The following is a 13177-nucleotide window of genomic DNA, read 5'->3' as shown; positions in this document are numbered from 1 at the left end:
CTACAATACTACAGCGAGAATAAAAGTTATGCTTTCTTTCTTTGCGTGAACATTTGGGCGGCTTTATGCAAATCTTCCCACATAGTGAGGTAGGTATGTGGGGGCGTGTTCGAACGAGCCGTTTTAGGTAGGTGTGGCTAACTCTTAACTTTTATAAAGAATATCTCTTTGGATTTGAGACTTTAGTCTTTGCAACTTTACAGATCTTCTTTATGCACCAAGAGCTTGTAACACTCTAAAGAGAAAGGAAAAAATGAAATCGCATCATATGACCCCTTTAATTATTTTTTATTATTTATTACATTACAAATATCACAAAAGGAAAGTTTGTCAAGATAACAAGTTTTATATTGTTTTGACAAAACCTTGTTTGAAAGATTTAAATTGTTTTTTTAAATGCCTTAAATGAAGTTTGAAGGTTTATAAGCCTTACAATAGATAAACAATAGAGAACAATAGATCAAATGAACAACAGATAGAATGATAAAACAACAAAATGATGGCCAATTCAAATTCACATTCATGAACTGAAAATTTAAATCTGAATTTTGCACAACATTGCATAATATACTAGTCTTTCACTAGTACAGAAAGGTACAACTACTTTTAAAGGGTACTAAAAATATTTCATCCAATATGTGCATGCAATATGTATTTTTGTGTTTCTTAGTTTGGATTTGCTAACTCAGCAACACATAAACATAAACTCTAAATGACTATCTTAAAAGGTAGCTGCCTATATAGATAGCAGACAGCGAAGCAGCTCAGTAGGTTTTCAAACCAACCACAGTCTGAGCTATTCGTGTCAATCCAGACTTGAGGAACTCTTTAAATTTGCATATAACTTCCGCTGCTATGACTCCTACACATCAGAAAAATGACAAAAAAGCACAAGCTATTATTGTAATATTCAAGCCCCAAGTTTCTGCCTTATGAATAGCAGAAGTGCCTTTCCTCCATCGACTGTGGAAGATGAACACCTACTAAGGCCATTCATGGCTAACCTTTTGATTCCAGCTCTTTTAATAGCGAGATCTATCATTAAGTTTCAGTTCACGCTGCTCCAGAGAGCGACGCATTAACAATGGTGCTGTCAGGCTCTCCTTTACAATCCATGGTAATTAGAGTTTATTGATTTAGCTGGTGGTTTTAACCACTATTGTATTTCTGACTGTGGCTTTTATAGGCAATGTGCCGCTCACTCTAAGGTCCCGGTTATCACCTATGCCCTTGTGAACAATCAAACGGGTTAAAAAACAAATGAGAAACTCCTAGCTTTAGGTTAATATGCATTTAGACGTGGTCAACTTCATTAGCTATTTGAGGAAAGCAGCATGAGTGCAAACTCTAACTATGCCATGAAAAACAGGAATAGCTTGTCACAGTGGGGTTCGAGTGTGATCTATAGTTATTCACTATTGTCCTTCTAATGTTACACAATGTGCAAATTAGTAAATGATTTTCAAGAAATTTTCATCAGTTCTCAAAGTATCCATAATCCATGTTTTTTTTTTATGTTAAAATACTTTCTCCGGTCGTGGTTTAATGCAGAGATTGCATACAAAACACACACACACACACACACAGAGAGAGAGAGAGAGAGAAAATGATTGCATCCCCTGACGGTGTATTTGATTTTAGCACTTAGTTGAATTATGCAAATGAGGTAATTGTGCAATGACAGTTTCTCATCTTGTAGGCTGGTTCTGAGTGTTTGGTTTTGGAGGATGCAGCAGACTCTCCCATTCTGTCATACTTTACTAGGACTTACAACATCAGTATATACACTTACATTGGCTCTTTGAATTGCAGAAAGTGTGCTTAACTACAGCACGTGTCTGGATATGTGCCTAGCTATAATGCTCTTCTCCATCATTTGATGAATTACTGCTGTCATGACCACTAGAAAATCTACATAAACATTTTAGAATAAAATTCTGTTTACCTCCAGGTTTTCTGTGGTCAATAAAATCACGTTAATTAATATCAGACACATAGTCCCAATGTTTGTGAAGCAACTCTGCATACAGCAGAAAGCAGTTGTACTTGGCAAGAAAAACAAAAAACAAAACTTGTCACTTGCTTACATTCTCAAAGTAATATACACTGAACAAAATTATAAACGCAACACTTTTGTTTTTGCCCCCATTTTTCATGAGCTGAACTCAAAGATCTAAGACTTTTTCTATGTACACAAAAGGCCTATTTCTCTCAAATATTGTTCACAAATCTGTCTAAATCTGTGTTAGTGAGCACTTCTCCTTTGCCGAGATAATCCATCCACCTCACAGGTGTGGCATATCAAGATGCTGATTAGACAGCATGATTATTGCACAGGTGTGCCTTAGGCTGGCCACAATAAAAGGCCACTCTAAAATGTGCAGTTTTATCACACAGCACAATGCCACAGATGTTGCAAGTTTTGAGGGAGCGTGCAATTGGCATTTCTGTACCACAAGTACAGAAATTATGGCTGATATATCGTTCTGTCACTGATAGGATCTTTTCAACCTCATCCCATCTACCACAAATTCTAGTCTGGACTCAATTTAAAGGGCTCGAGCCTTAAATAGCAGGTCAGACAAACACCCCCATAATTCATGCCTACACTAAATAAACTGTTCCACAGACAGACACTAGAGGAAAGACCTACGAGGCACGAGAGCAGGGTGTGCGAGTGTCGGTGTGCGGCAGGGACGGCAGAGACACTATGGGAAGAGGTGGGCTCTTGTAAGGCACAATGACATGAGGAGGTGTGTTGGGGGGTGGGCGGTAAAGTTGGTGAGAGGAAGTGATGTAATGAAAGAAAGCCAGTGTGCATGTTTCACCAGGAGACACAAAAGCTGATTATGTCAAAAGCAATGCTAACTAACACCCTCAAATTCCTCTGAAAAGAAAAGCACCTCAGCTACTGTACATTCAAATATGAGCAACTGCATATACATAAAGCCTATTATTCATTGTAAAATTAAGCAAAAAGTGTGTGTGCTTGTGTAAGCAGTACCTGCGTTTGAAGGTGAGGAGAACGCCCAGGAGAATGATGACAAACATGAGGATTCCCGCAATGACGCCTGCCATCTTTACAGTGCTGTCCACCTGTTTTTCAGGCTCTATGTCATTGGAATTCTGGGTAGATGCACCTTTAAACCAACAAGTACATCACAAAGAAGAGAAAGGGCCTTTAACTAAGACAAGAGCTGTCGAGAAACGCTCTACAATGACAAACACACAAAACAAACAATCACAAGAATCAAATGAAAACACAAACAAGAAGTACATACAAGCACATCTTACATTCACACACTTTCATATAGTAAGTACAACCAGTCCAAAGACAGAAAACAAAAGACACACGCATTCAAAATCGAATTAATTAAATGCATTTAAATTCAGACAAAACAAATGCACAAGTGACACTGATCGTTACTGTGTGGCGGGTTTATGGCAAAGGGGAATCGTTTATTGAATGGTATTAATTAACAGGCAAAAGACAAAAAAAAGACCTTAAGGAGCTTTTTAAATACTGGATCACTGTGGTGAAATATGAAACACTTTAGGGCCTTTGGATTCTGGGTTAGAGAATGCAAAAAAAACAAAAGACGATTCAACGCAAGAAATGCAGGCATGAAATATGGATACAAGAAAGGGTTGAGATTCATGCAGATGTATGTGTGTCTTTGTGTATATATGCGTGTTGCATACTCGCATGCACGGCATCTTGCAGGATGTTTTGTTGACAATATATTGTTATTGTAATATCTTTATAAAATCTGTACAACCATGCATGACTTTTAGAAAATACTGTTCAGATTAGCGTGGCTCCACACCAAACGGCTCATCTACTTTCATCAGGCATGTAATTCTACTGTGAAATTGCCATTATTGCTATGAAAGACATCAGCTGTTTGTTGTTGCTGTATTTCACTGTTGAAAAGATCAGAATCATCTTTGCATTTTATTCTCAAAGCCTGAACTATTATATTAACAATCATATTCCACCATTTTATAATGTACAGTACATCAATCTTAATAATACGAAGAAGAAAGGTTGTATAGACTTCAAAAAACATATAGATATAAATAAATGGTTGCATAATATACCTACAGATACACAAAGCTTAGGAAAGCATGTAATCCCTGTGTTGAATGATTATGTTACGTTATGAACAATTATGTTGTTATATTTACCTCCACTTTGCCTTTAAGATAATTTTTTAACCTGCCAGTGTGACATCTGTAACAATCACTTGCATATTAACACATTGATCTCTCTATGGGGGTGGTTTGCTTTCATGTAAGCTCAATAATTTGATTTAGTATTTCCCTCAAACCGCACAGTTCTTTTAAGCATGAGCGGATTAAACATTCAACAATAAACGTATATACATTTCTGGAACTGTATGTTGAAGAACTAAACCTTCACAGCAAAAAAAAGCTGTATTTTTGTTTTGTTTTTCAGTTCTAAAAATGTGTGTAAATATACACACACACACACAAGAAAGTTTTTCTTTTTTTTATCAATGGAGTAAAAACTCATTCAAGATACAGTAACTGAGAAAGAAAAGTGTAACTATTTTATGCAGTTTTGCTTATCAAGGTGTTAAGGTATGAACATGACAGCGATTCCAAAGACATCAGTGATCAGAAGTCATTCATTTCCAATGGGTTTGCAATCTATGACTAGAGCCCGACCGATATGGGTTTTTTGGGGCCGATACCGATATTAGGGAGTAAAAAAATTTTCTTTGTGTATATTATAGTACAGTACCAGTCAAAAGTTTGGACACTTTCCCATTCGAGGGTCCAAACATTCGATACCGATATATCGGCGACAGGCTCATATCGGCCGATAATATCGGCAAAACGATATATCGGTCGGGCTCTATCTATGACATAAGCAAACCCCTAAAAGACATCTGAGACTGAACTTTGAAAACATTCACAACTTTAGTTTCTTTTGACCTTTGAAAAAAACACTGAGCCAATCTCTGCTAACCTTGCTAGTCTTTGGAGTGTTTTCCAGCCAAACACATTTTGGCTCCATCTACAGCTGTCAGAAGGTGAAGGGAGCGCTATGGATGGTCTATGCGGATGGACTATGTGTTCTCCTTTGACTCTATCAACGTAGTAACTGAACTCCATGTCCTCCAGTCTGCTCTGATCTGATTGGGTTCAACAGTTCATGATTCACACACACAAGCACATTCACACACCTACCCTAGTGCACACATACACTATGATGGGGTTCTTTCAGTCTATTTTCTGATATCATTCTTTCAGCCAGCACTATCTTCACTACAATACAACAATATTAATCTTGACCAACCAATTGACTCATTTTACTGACCCTTCAGGACACAAAATCTCTTCTCATTGAGCTATGTCTGGCAGCATACACCTAAAAATTTACCAGAATAATTTTTAACATGTACATTTAAAATTTACTGGTAAAAATGATCAGTTTATATCTGTGTCCAATAAAATGCCCTCTGGAAAGAAAATGTCCCATCTGACTAGCAATAGCAAGCAGTAAAACGTGGTTTTGGTGATTTGTCTTAAAGACTATTTGATACACTCACAAATAAAGTATTTTGTTTGTTTGTTTTGGCTTCTATGGTCCCATGAAGAACATCCACAAAACACTCCTAAAAATAAAGGTTCTTCAATTAGATCAATGGTTCCATGAAGAATCTTTAACAACCATGGAAACTTTCCAATCCACAAAGGTTCTTTATAGTTAAAAATGGTTCCTTAGATTATAAAAATATTTTTCACACTAAGAAAATAATGACTCTTTAAGGAACTGTTCACTAAAGTGTTCTTTGGAGAACAAAAAATGGTTCTTCTATTGCAATGCTGCAAAAAAAAAAAGCATCTTCAAACAAAATGGCAACATAATGTTTTCAAGCAGATTGCCACACTGTGTAAGATGACCAATACAATACAGAAAAAGCTTTAATAGTGATTTTACAACAGTTAATTTCATACATACCACCCACAACCTAAAATGGTTAAAAAGTGATTCTAAGTGCTTGTATGTGTAAAATTTTGACAATAATATTGGTTCTAATGACTCTCACACTCATATGAATCATAAGGATCTTAGCAATCATAGAGCAGCCCTCCTTTAAGATCTGTGCTATTTTTCGTTTACCATAAAATGTTATGTAAAATATAGAAAAATAATCTGTCCTTGATTAGAAGTGCTATACATTTCCCTTCACCCACGAGCCCTGCTTGTATGCCCAATAAAATATGCGAGTATGCAGATCCTTTTATTTTGAGGGGGTAAAATTGAGTATCAAAGAGGAATTATTATTAAAGCCCATCATATTAAAAATTAATCTCTACCATATAGAGGCGTTAGAGTGTGTGAGTTTTGCCTTATTAATTGTCGGCATTTTGCGATACTTTGAATGGTTCTGTTAGCATGTGAAAAGGTACTTTTGTATAACTTTATTTAAAGCAGGTCTGTAAGCCGAGGGATTATGCAAAGGTTTATGGGGGTGCATATCACTGCTGACATCTCTGTTGCCATTGCTCAGCAGTCGACAGGATTACGGATGCGTCGTTGGATGCATCTAACAGGATTATAATCTCAAATGGACTGGGATTGAGACCAGGCAGTCACGTAAGCGACCCATGATGCTAATGGCTCAAAAAAGCATCCCCCTTCACCAAACACAGAGAGGTTAATGGGTGGATTGTAAATACACTTAGTTTAAAATCCCTTTTGTTTCTAATTCACAAGTGTATTTGGGTTTATATTTAAGCATTGTTGGTCTAGAGCATTTTGCTAAATTCCAGATGGGAGCATTGAGAAACAAAGGTATTTGTGTAAACTGACAATTGATTTCAAGCTCAAAGTGTACATGCATAATGCATGATGTCTTTTGTTTATTTTGCTTGTTATTGGATCTGCTGGGATAACGCAGCAAACACAACTAGGTTTTGCTTTTTATTTCAAAGTGAATATTACTGGCCTCAAAAAGTGTCTCGAAAAGCCACACCTAAAAATATCTGAATTTCATTGCATAGAATGAAAATATCACAAAATATCAATCCAAGTTACACCTGCAATTAAATAATGTTATTTATTAATGCAATTTTTAGTTAAGTGTGGTATGAAAGTTGCATAAAAGTTAATTTAAAACCCAACAAACTTCTTTACTATAAACGCCACTTGCTTTAATAGGCTAACTAGTGCAATGACATTCATGCATATTCAAGTTTCAAGTGTCTAATTACTTTTTGGGGGCACTGTACAGTCAAATTCAACTCTCAAAATTTTATTATGATCCTTGCATGTCAAAATATTTATTTAAAACGTAAAATGACGACAGCTTTAATCTGCTTAATTCAGACGATTAGGCATTGTAACGGTTCACTAGCTGACTAAAAGTCGGCTATCTCCTGTGCAATGCAGATATCCAGCTAGACCCTATAGAAATGTAAGATATTTTAGTGCAAGCAATTTGTAATTTCAGTCAGGGCAATTGAACATATTGTATATGACTGTAGAGTGAAATGGAAAAGCTGACACCTGTGTGTGTGCGCACATGTTAGAGCTTGACATCAAAATCCTTCAATATACATAATTAATATTAGGAATAAATGAAGAATAATATGAACACACAATACAAATATAAAAAATATAACAGATAAATATACTCAATACTTCCTAACACACACACACATTGTATATGTGCACAGGAATACATATCTAGAATAGTAAATACACACAAACATACACATGCTGGCAAACACACTCACATGTGCACACACACACACACACACACACACACACACACACCCACACACAGGTTAGGCTGGCAGGGTCAGAGTGTATGACTGGGGTCATGTTAGGTGAAGCGGTCACTTGCACATGTAAGGGGTGGAGTGTTGTAGGTAAGGCAACATATATCACTTTATGCTCTCATTTTGCTCAGAAACTTATTAAGCTCTACAGTAAAACATCTTTATGCATATCCAAACATTTAAATAATGTTCTGAGTGAAACAAAAATAGATTAATTTACTTCAGAACAATAGCAGGGCTGAGTTATAGATGTAGATTAAATGTATCAATAATTTATTTATTATATACTGTATACCATTATATATAACATTTTCATAAATAAGAAGTACATAAGGAATTTTGTTTCCAATTAACAACAGATCATTCAAAGCAAGATTATGTAATTTCTAAGTAGGCAGTTTTCTTTAAAAGGAGGATAATTGATATTCATTATGGATTCAGTTTTTCAGAGCATAACAAGGTCATGAGCAAAACTATCATAGAGAGGGGAGATCTGTTGTTTTTAAACATGAAATATTAATAATAATACGATCATTTAAAACGTGTGGGCGGCACTGTACATTCTCAGGGTCCCAAATTACAATAGTGTCAATGGAGTCAATGAGAACCAGCTAGACTTTTTAGTGAACCAGACATGCAAAAAATGCATTAAAATGCCGATGGAGAGAAGCAGAATAAAGGAACAAGGTCTGAAAAAATACAAAATAAAAAACTAAAAAGCAGAGAAGGAAACAACAGCAGAAGAAATGTGGAAGGGTGGAAAGAAGAAAGAAGAAAGAAAAGTTTGACTATGGAATAATATTCACCTTCACTGGGAATGACAAGTATGTAGGGCGTGGTATTTTGTCCCCTACCTATTACCACTAACACAAGGTTTTACGTTCCAGGCCGGCATGCATGAGAGAAAAGAAGGAAAGAAAAAATAGTCTAAAGAATTATGCTTTCAACTCAAGCATCTGAGCTTCCTTCGAGTGAGTAACATTTGGCTGGAAAGGAAACTGAAATGTGTAGGATACAACAGGTAGGCTATTTCACATGGGAAAATTAATATTAATCCAGAATCATCTAGTGGAACTGTCAGAGTAAGCATAGAAGTTGTAGAAAATTTTATAAATAGATATTTTTCATATGAATGCAAATATTTTACCAGTTGAGGCCTTATGTGGCTTTGAAAAATTGTTCTATCTGAGTCTCCAATTGTATGAAAATGGAAAAAATAAAAAAACGGGGGAATGCACTAAGACTGAATTGCGTCTGCTGTTGTTTATTTGTATTTGCATTGTTTTATCAGCCGATTCAATAAAGGAATTATGCAAATTAGGTAACTATGCCAATGAGACTTACAAAATTTGATCTGAATTCAAAATTGCAAAATTGCATGTATCAATTCCCCAGCTTGCACGCCAGGTTCTGAGTGCAAGGATGTGGTGGATTTGACATACTTAACTGATATAATACAGTTCTACCACTGCAATCCAAACACCTGAAAGGAACAGTTCACCCAAAAATTTGCTGAAAATGTATTCACCCTTGGACCATCCATGATGTATACAAGTTTGCTTTGTCATACAAACAGATTTGGAGAAATATCCATCAACGAACATCTTGTGAAGTGAAAAGCTGTGTGTTTGTATAAATCAAATTCATCATTAAGGCGTTTGCATCCATTACTTCTGGCCAAAATATGAAAGCAATATTATGGACAGAGGAAGCAACGATTTGATGCTAAAATCATCTTCATGATGGATTTGTTTCTTACAAACGTACATCTTTTGGCTTCACAAGACGTTAATTGATGGACTGGAGTGGTGTGAATTACTTGTGGATTATTGTGATGTTTTTAACAACAGTTTGGACTCTCATTCTGACGGCACCCATTCACTGCAGAGGATCCGTTGGTGAGCAAGTGATGTAATGCTACATTTCTACAAATCTGTTCCAACAAACAAACAAACTCATCTACATCTTAGATGGCGTGTTAAGTTTAATTTTTGGTGAACTACTCCTTTAATCAGTTATTTAAAATGCAGACAGTGCACTCCTTGAACTTAATATTTCAGCACATAGCGCTTGGTTTCATGAACAAGGCGCAACCTTAAATCAGTCTAATGCACATAGGAAGGAGATGTGTTTGCTCTCAAATGAATGGCAATTACTTAATTTAAGTACAGTGCAGAACTTTTCCATTCTTATTAAACTAGATTTCAGGTGGTGAGTGAATAAGAGAATAAACTTTTGCTTGAATACTGTGCGCAAAAGTCACGCAACAGTTTAGTGAATTCACCCCGTAATCTAAACCTATTAAAAACATCAACATTAAAAAGGCAAGGAAAGGTTGAAACTCTCAAATGTCTGTATCCAAGGCATCACAAAGTGTAAAGCATGTCTTTCTAAAGCAGAAACACAAAAGTAATTGGTTTTTTACAATCATAATAAGAACCCAACTCAGGACGGATCTGTCTGGGATATGAAAAAAAAAAAAAAAGCTTGACATGGAGCAAAATAAAATGAGTTCAGCAAAACAAACAAACAAACAGGTTTGTGCAGAAGCATTATTATTGAATTAGATGGTGAAAAGGCCAAAAGGAATGAAAGATAAGCTGGAAAAGAAAGAATGGGGAAGAAAAAAAAAAAGATGAGTCTGTAGCGCTGCACAGCTGTAGTGTCTCTTTATCTGTGATGTCCATTAAATAATAGAAAGTCTCTTGTGATTGCTCTGGTCCTGGAAGTGATTATGTAAAAGGGTCTTTTTACGGAGAGATGGGGAAATGAAATGGAGCAAAAGAAACTGAACAGAATTGTTGGCCAGAGGCAGATAATCATGCAGGTAAAATAAAATGGGATTTCAGATTTTTCAATGAAACCGGGAGCACTAATCTCAGTCTGATGCAACTGAGGTTTGTCTGAATGTACAACTTAAATTAAAAGGCTTCGTCCATTTTTAAACCATCATGTTTAGTAATGGGTTCCACTATAAAAAACAAAGGTCTATTAAGAATACAGAGGAAATAACATTTCTAATATTACATCTGCTTAATTCCAACCAAAACACGATTTCATTGAATTTGATTGAGTGTGTTGGGATACAGGGATTTAAATTAGACAGAACTATCCAAACATCAACCCAGCCAAAGAACTTTTCCAAAGCAAGTCTTATCTGAATATACAAAGGAACAAGCAAATAAATAAACAAATAAATCAATAGTAATTAATAATAAAATGCTTCATTCATACAAGCTAAAAATAAGTGAAAAAATTCTCATACCTTTGGTAGCCAGTCGCACACAGTTGATTTTGGTTTCCTGGAAGAGGAAAGGAAAGTTTGTGTTTTAATTAAACGTCAAAACGATACTGCATTGGGGAACATGGTTTTTGTCAAGCTACAGTGATCTTAGTAATTGCAACACAATGAAGTGCGGGTTATTTTCATCATGAGGTGCATGACATTAAGAAACAGTTAATTATATAACAACATTTCTAATGATAGTGAAGGATACACAAGTGCAGAGCTGAGGTCAAAACAGAGAGAAGCTAACATTATAGTTCAGTTTTCCCGTGCATGTAAAGTCACCACAGCCAAGTTAAGTAAAGAGTACATTTTCTAAAAGTTGTACAATCATAAAACATACAACCTGATTTTGATCCTTTAAAAATGACTTTTGATGGTATAACGCAATGTAGTCATGTTGTTTCAGTCATACAGTAATAAACATTAATATGAATAAAACTGTTAATGTACAGTATATGACAAAACATTTTTCTATTATATTCTGTTCTTCTATATTCATAGCACATGCCACCTGATTTGATCCTTTAAAGAAATACTTCTGATGGTATAACCCAGGAAGCCATGTTAATTTAGTCATATTAAACATTAATATGAATAAAACAGTTCATTTACATCATAAATCCTTTTTCTATTCTATTCTGTTCAAAAGCATTCATGGCTGCTTTTGGAATGCCAGTTTTGATGATAAAAATCTCACTTGCATCCTCTGAATGGCACGTGTGGCATGACAGGTGTTAATTAGTCAGCAGATTTAGGTGTGAAGTCTGCATGGAAGTTTAGAGCTCTGAGACAGGAAGCCAGATGCTACCATGTGTTTCTGTGAGCGTGTTTACAACAGCCACTTGTTTTGATTAGATCTGCTACCCTTGTGCACCTCATCTCAGCAGGCATGTAAACAGTAATGCCCACACATCAAAGGGCCTTGAAAGGTTTTGCTAATGGCAGTATTTCATTAAGTTATATTGTACAGCAGCTGTATTATACATCTGAAAAGAGAGTCAGAAGTACATGTTGTAATCTCAGCGTTGCCACAGGGGGCTCTATAGCAGATATTTTCTTCTGCACTCATTTTTATCTTTTAGGTAAACTAATACTGTCATGGCAGAGCAACTGTTTTATGCTTTTATTCATATATAAACACACATACATGTGTGTTTACCATCACACATGGTAAACACAGAACCTCAAATGTGTTCTCTATTTATGTGTTGGTCATTGTTTGGATGTAAATAAAAGGGTAAATTGATCCTGTTCATCATATAAAGCAATAATATCTCTTCACAAGACTTGGGTCATATGGATTATGATCATATAGATCATATGGATTCATTTTACAACACCTGGACTTTCAACGGAGTTGGACTTTCAACGGACTTTCAAAATATCTTAATTTGTATTTTGAAGATTAATTAGGTCTTATGGGTTTGAAACGTCATGACAGTGAGAAAACGATTCACATTCACACTCATTCACACCTGTGTATGTGCACATGTCCAGAGTGCGCTTCTACCCTAATAAGTGCACTACAAGTTGCATTAGATAAAATTATCTGCTGAATGATAGCCTTCTACTAAATAAACCCCACAAATGTTCTCAAACACACTGCAAAAAATTATTTTTGCTTTATTTTAGCACCACTCAACATCACTTTGCTGTATTCTGCATAAATCATTCAAATTAATCTGCCAACTGATTCTTTACAAGTTCAGAATGTTGCTACCCAGAGACTTGACAACACAGATTAAAAAATAGTTTGTTATACCATTGCAAATACTTGGTTTTTGCTGTTTTTGTTTTATTAGATGTCATTATAAAAGTAATGCATTGGAATAAAAGTTGATGATACAGCTAGTATGTATTTGCCAAATTGTTGCCTTGCAGTTGTTATGGTATTCTGTGTGGTTGCTAGGTGGTTATGCACTGGCCCAAGTCAAAAGACCCCTATTCTGACCCCTATATATGGCCCCAGCCCCTCCTTCAATGTAAGTCTATGGGATGCATAGACTAGGTCAGGGGTAGGCAAGTTCGGTCCTAGAGAGCCGCAGTCCTGCAGAGTTCAGCTCCAACCCT

At 35.8% G+C, this 13177-nt stretch overlaps 1 protein-coding gene across 1 annotated transcript in view; it reads right to left on the bottom strand.

The window, feature by feature from the left end:
* LOC107708049 (receptor-type tyrosine-protein phosphatase T-like) overlaps positions 1–13177 on the bottom strand; it is a 259431-nt gene that overhangs the window by 73356 nt on the left and 172898 nt on the right. The window contains exons 13-15 of the mRNA XM_016512197.1: positions 11084–11120; positions 8625–8681; positions 3005–3140 (exon numbers count right to left, since the gene is read on the bottom strand). Coding sequence (XP_016367683.1) covers positions 3005–3140; positions 8625–8681; positions 11084–11120 — 230 coding nt within the window. The remainder of the gene's footprint in view (positions 1–3004; positions 3141–8624; positions 8682–11083; positions 11121–13177) is intronic.

Source organism: Sinocyclocheilus rhinocerous, unplaced genomic scaffold (assembly GCF_001515625.1).
Source record: "Sinocyclocheilus rhinocerous isolate Xijiao unplaced genomic scaffold, SAMN03320098_v1.1 scaffold113, whole genome shotgun sequence".
Taxonomy (NCBI): domain Eukaryota; kingdom Metazoa; phylum Chordata; class Actinopteri; order Cypriniformes; family Cyprinidae; genus Sinocyclocheilus; species Sinocyclocheilus rhinocerous.
The sequence above is the reverse complement of the archived record's forward strand: the minus strand, read 5'-3'. Positions and strand labels throughout refer to the sequence as shown.